This window comes from Theobroma umbraticum, unplaced genomic scaffold (assembly GCF_002168275.2).
Source record: "Theobroma umbraticum cultivar Fairchild unplaced genomic scaffold, ASM216827v3 scaffold_146.0, whole genome shotgun sequence".
Lineage (NCBI taxonomy): Eukaryota > Viridiplantae > Streptophyta > Magnoliopsida > Malvales > Malvaceae > Theobroma > Theobroma umbraticum.
In genome coordinates, this window is record NW_018397265.1 from 475002 (window position 1) to 481309 (window position 6308).

Sequence of the window (6308 nt, forward strand, 5' to 3'; positions counted from 1 at the left end):
AATCACCTTGGCCAAGGATTTGATTAAACTAATGTCAACTAAGAACTAATGAGATATTTCCTCTTAAATCACTTGGGGTGATGATTCTTATCTTGACCATTCATTAGCCTTCATATATTCCATACTATACCCAAAAGCATCTTGTTTTAGCATCCTTAGTTAGGCACCTATAGGGATGAAATCAAAGTATAGTACCCCAAATACAAGACAACTTGGTGTCTTAGGTCTAGAGAATAGTTACACAACTAACACATGAGCAGTATTGCATAGACACTTAAGTGAGGTACCCAATGCTCTTCTCATAGTGGGTCATGTTTAATGAACTTGCTCTCCCATGGAAAGCACCCATATATTAGTTTCAAGTATCTCTATACTTCAACCTATGAGAGCAATTGCTTACTTCACAAGTAAAGAACAGAGCATGTGCTAAGCTTTGAGCATTATTGATGCCAAGCCTCAATAATACATTGATCAGGAACTTTTAGGAACAATGTTTCAAAGCATAAGGATCTTATAATTGTATCCTAATACAATTCCTTTGCAAGGCATAAATAGCTCCATAGGCTTTATTTACATATGTACAAAAAGCAATTAAATCGCAAATTTATAGATAAAGAACTACTTTAATGTTATTATGATTAACAAAATGTCATACATGAATATCTAAAAATTGCAATTTCCATACAACCACAAATTAGCTTGTAGGGCTAATACTGATAGAAAGGAGATCAAAAACAATTAAAGAAATGGTTTGTTGATTTCCATGACTGGACTACCGATATTGATGTTAGGAGAAAAATATTTTGGCTTACATTGTCTGGTGTTCCTCTACACGTATGGACAACTACCACTTTTCAGACGATTGCGCAAGTATTTGGAGAATTTGTATCATAAGGGATAGAAAGTGTTAAGCTTGTGTCGTTCGAAAAGGCATTCATTGAGATAAAGACCCTTAAGAAAGATAGAATCAAGGAGAAGATAAGGATGATAATATGAAATAGAGACTATAAGGTGTTTGTGACTGAAGTGTTCCTTAATGTAGAACTTGAATTTCTATTGATTCATCTTGTAATGGATGGGACATAAAGTTTATAAAAAGCATTCAATCTATTACTAATGTTATGTGGGTGGATGGATGTTGCTTTGAGGAGTGTGGTAAAGATGACGACAAAGTTGTTTTAGGGAACTTGATGGCAGTGGATTTCAGTGAAGAGCCACAGAGAGATGTTAATGGGAGAAGACATAACTGCTTCAATAGAGGTGATATGTGAGGTTCCACTTTTAGAGCTTTGTGGTCCTAAGGAAAAGACATATGAGCCATCTTTTTCTGATGAAAGCTTGAAGATATAAGTGGGCTAGATTAATGACCTATATAATAAAGTGAGTTCCTTTGGCCCAAAATCTGAAGTAAAACATATGGGTGGACTAAATGATAACGTAAAGCCTATGTTTTTATTGGAATCGGACCATAGTGAAACTTAATGTTTAGGATGAAACACCATAACAACCTCAACTTTTAACTATAATTACACATGGGTCCACTAGTTTTTAAAGTAAACACTTCGCCTTGAAAGAATATCTTTCGTTGGACACATAAGTCCAGCTATTAGTCAATCATTAATATTTCTAGTACTTTGATGATGTGACATTATTGAAAAAATAATTTTATCCTTTATTAATTTTAAAAATTACTTAAATCCCAAAGATGAATGTGGAACCAACTTACAGATTCCGAAAGAATAAAAAATGATGATGTTAACGCATTTTGTTAAAATTATGGCAACTGACATAATGATCTAGAGTATGTATTATTCCCAATTACTTGTCAAGTTCTAGATAATGTACATGAAGGTATAAGGATTAGTAATTTTGTTACTCGAGGCAAAAAACTATTATTTTAAAGGATTTTCTCATTTTTTTTTATTGTTCAATTTGGAAAAAGGGATTTGAATTTAATTTTTGAACAAAGCATATATATACATATCATTAAATCAAATATTTGAATATAAAAAAAATCTTCATTTAGTAGATTAAAAATTTTATGTAATGTGTATCAGACACAATTTCAGAACTTTATCTTTTATTTTTTGCATAATTTCAGAACCTTTTTGGAAAAAAAACAATAAAAAATAATTCAATTTCTAACTGAAAATAAACCTAATTCAGTTGGCAATTTAGGATGTTGATTTGGAATTTGCATTACAAAAGTAACTTTATTTCCTTTGTAAGAAGTAGGTTTAGGTTACTCATAATGAAGAAGGGTGGATAAGTCACTAATGTGTACTGTGCATCCCATAATTATCTAAATATCAACATTTCCCCATTTTGTAGGATGGATTGATGATTTGGTCCCTCTAACAAATTGGTAAATATCCATCTAGTAGGCCTGAAATTAAGCCAAGTTCTGAGTCTGATCCCGCAGTAAATCTCTCAAACAGCATAAAAAGCAATGTCGTTTAGCGTCGGGACAACATTTGGTTGGAAAGTGCATGATAAACCGTTATTTCAGGTCCAAGGTTGTCCCAAGAACCTCAATTTCCTCAGAAACATTCTCTCATTTATAGCCAAATGAAACTCACCACCCAAATTTTTGAATCCTTAAACTGAACATAACCCTTCAGCTTCTTCTCTCTCCTCATCTCCATCCTCGTACACAACTGAGAGCGAGAGAGGTCATGATCTTGGTCTGCTAAACGCCACCCAGGTCATGATCTGCCATCTCACCACCCTTTGAGCACAAAATTGTGATCTGCATTTCAATCTTTATTGTTCCCAAAACCATCAGAGACAAGGCTAGGGCTAAGCTCACTTCCTTTTTGCTCCTCTTTCTCTGTGTTTCAACTCTTTAGGAGATGGCAAAGCGAACGTTTAAGCAGTTTGTAGAACAAGAACTTGGACAAGTCCTTAAGTTTTTTATTTATGCAGTGCTGGAATGGATAATGATACTTATTCTGTTCATTGACGGGTTTCTTGCATTTTTCGCAAACGAATTTGCTAACTTCTTTGAGTTGCCTATCCCTTGCTTGCTTTGCACCAGGATTGATCATGTCCTTGTACGGAGAAATTCTGATTTCTATTACAATGATTCCATATGTGAACATCATAAGAAGAATGTTTCAACTCTTGCATTCTGTCATGCTCACAAGAAGCTTTGTGACATAAGAAACATGTGTGAGAGCTGTCTTCTTTCCTTCGCAACTGGGAAAGAATCCGATTGTGATACTTACAAGTCCCTTCTGGGGATCTTACACAAGGACATTGAGTTGTTTGTGGATGAAGATCATGAAGTTCATCTGTCATTGCCTGCTGGAAAGAAGGAAAACGAAGGTGCCCTTGAGAAGAGCCATGATCATCTTTGTTCATGTTGTGGGGAGCCATTGAAGGTGAAATCCTCCTATATAAAAGGGAAGCATTCATCCCTCGCTCCAGCTCCATCTCCCCGGGCACCGGCCAATCCAAATTTGGATTTGTCACACATAAAATATACGGAGCTCAAGCTTAACTCGGATGAATCAGAGGTTCAGGAGGATAATGATCGCTCAAGGGGAATAAGCCTTGAAAAGCCATGTGAGTTTAGAGTTCAAACTACTAGTATTATTCTGTTTCATTTTCCATTATTGTTTTTGACATTTTTAATTAATTGTGAAATGATCGCTTTGCCTTTGCGTTGTTCGCGGAACTCTTTCTTTCTTCCTAGCTACCATAAATTATCAATGGAAAAGCTCCAATAAAGAATGTTCCTGTGACATGTTGAGTCATTTTACTGTTTTGATTCAACAGTCGAAGATGCCAAGGCTGCTACAGTACCATTGCTGATGGATGCTGATGATGAAGATAAGACCCCAAACTTTATTAGGGGAAACAAGTTTTTCGGAATCCCGCTGTCGGATTCAGCAACCAACAGTCCCAGATGGACAAGAATTACGAGGAAATCACTGCTTGAGAAAACAGAGTTTGCTTCAGAATCTGGAGATGGGCCAGTCCCAAATGAGGCAGAAGGTGATATTTTGCATCATTTGAAGAGACAAGTTCGTATGGATCGCAAGTCACTGATGGCTTTGTACATGGAACTGGATGAAGAAAGAAGTGCATCTACTGTTGCAGCCAACAATGCAATGGCCATGATTACCAGGTTGCAAGCTGAGAAGGCAGCTGTTCAGATGGAGGCCTTACAATACCAGAGAATGATGGAGGAGCAGGCAGAATACGACCAAGAAGCCCTACAAGAGATGAGTAATTTTCTGGCCAAGAGAGAGGAAGAAATTAAGGATTTAGAGGCAGAACTTGCGGCTTACAGACAAAATTATGGATGCTTAAAGGAAGTTGATTTTGAAGGACAAGGAGAAGAGAGCGATGGGGGCTACCGAGTACTAAAACCACCATCTTACTCATCCTATAATGGAAGAACTGAATGTACCAGCCCTACTCGTAGCCTTAGTGAAGGGTCCAATACTGGGGTAAAAGCACAGAATGATTATCAGTCTGATTCAATGCAGGATGAGGTCGGAGGGGAAGCCCCTGACAAATCAAAGAAAGCCTCTCAAGGACTCCGTCATTTGGACCGGTTGAAAAATCTGGATAAGAAACCGAAGATTTCACCTTCATCGGATGGTGGGGATGTTTCCCCAAACTCTAGTAGTGAAAATGATGACTACGTGGAAGACGAGACAGGTAACATGCCTACAAAGCCACAAATACAGTACCTTATTTTCAAAGCCGCCGAGATGGGCTTTGAAATTTTAGTCTGATGAAATCGTATGGTTGTGCCCTTTTTTCAAATGAACATTCTTCAGGCTTTGCTTGTATAGGTCAAGCTTCCTTTTCCCATCTTTAAAGATCAATAATTGTATCTGCATTGTTCCAGGAATTGGAAGTAAAGCGATCCTAAAGAGTGAATTGTCCCGTATCAGTGAGAAGATTGAGGCCCTTGCAGCAGGTGGTGACGGACTCCTGAAGCATGTTACTGATCTTACAAACGAAATAGGCAGCGACGGAACAAAACTATTAACAGAATTTTCCCAGAATCTGCAGAAGCTTCAACACTTTGTAACAACGTGTTATTCTGAAAGCGAAGAGGCATAATTATCTTCCAAATCATCAGTGGTAAATGTTTATGCTCCCAATATTATCATCATCAGGCTGATGACATGATAATTAAGCCAAGTTCCTTGTTTAATTAACCCCCTTAATTCAAACCACTGCTATGAGAACAAGAAAACAGATGTTCTTAACCAGCAAATGCATGACCACTTGCTACTCAAAAAACGTGGCAGATATTACTTTAATGGTCTTAGGTTTTTGTTAAATAAGTACTTCTAAGAAACTTGTATAGACAGTAGTATTGCTAAACTATATGCTCTTTGAAAGTAAATTAAGATTCAACTAATTGCTACTAAATGTTTTGTTTTTGTTTGCTCCTTTTTCCTTTTAGGATGTGCGTAAGATTCCTACTCGATCGTTTTGGAGCTCTCCGCTTTTGGTGCCTTCGACTAAAGTAAGAAGTCCATTGCTATAACTTAAACTTAATTTTGGGCTTTAGTTGTAAACCACAAGGTTTCCAACTTTTAAATTTATTTATTAATGGAAGTGATAATATTTAGTTTGTTAATATTGTATACAATGACGATGCATTGAATATAAACTGGTGTCCAATCACAGGACCAGTGCTAACAGATCATTCTGCAGGACTGGCAGGAACGACTTGGGGCAAGCAAGCTTCTGACCTGCCATGGAATCGATCATCTGAGATTTTAGTTGAAACTTGAAATTAGCGGTAGCCAAATGCCAGGGGGTGGAAATGGTTATAGACTTATAGTGCTTTGAATATGTCGTCTTCACTTTGCATATTGTTGTTCTACCAGAGTAACACTTGTAGGAGATTTGTTGGATATGAGACGAGGGGAAGATAAGAAAAGGTTCCCCCATATTTTTCAAAGTGCTGCTTTGCTTAACCGGAATGATAATGGTTTCTTTCCTCTTTGTTTTTCTGGTTTTTCTCTTTTTCTTGCAAAGGAAGAGGAAATTCCAGGAATGTGATAACAAGTCCTGACAAAGGGGATGGTAATAACGTTTCCTTTATGAGCTGTTTGAGCAGAAGCCCACCTTCTCAACTGCCCCTCATAAAAACCTGCACCATCCATTCAGAAGAATGCATTCACCAAGCGAACATATAATTCACTTAAGAGGAAAGTCAAAGAATAACTAGTCGTTTGAGAAGAGAAGTGCCACAAGAAGAAACAGCTCTCACAAATAATCAACATTTACAAGAAAAAAATTGGAACATGCATGATGATTTAAACTCGTAATAC

General features: G+C 37.0%; 1 protein-coding gene across 2 annotated transcripts; it reads left to right on the top strand.

The window, feature by feature from the left end:
• Window positions 1–2627: 2627 nt before the first annotated feature.
• On the top strand, window positions 2628–6302 carry LOC110422480 (putative myosin-binding protein 5). Of its 2 annotated transcripts, none has more exons than XM_021436418.2 (5): window positions 2628–3567; window positions 3781–4671; window positions 4865–5103; window positions 5432–5494; window positions 5659–6302. In XM_021436418.2, the coding sequence occupies exons 1-3, from the start codon at window positions 2853–2855 to the stop codon at window positions 5080–5082; spliced, it is 1824 nt and encodes a 607-aa protein (XP_021292093.1). In that variant the 5' UTR covers window positions 2628–2852; the 3' UTR covers window positions 5083–5103; window positions 5432–5494; window positions 5659–6302. The 2 variants fall into 2 exon arrangements, with proteins under 2 accessions (XP_021292093.1, XP_021292092.1); XM_021436417.2 differs by having other exon boundaries at window positions 5686–6302.
• The last annotated feature ends 6 nt before the right edge of the window (window positions 6303–6308 follow it).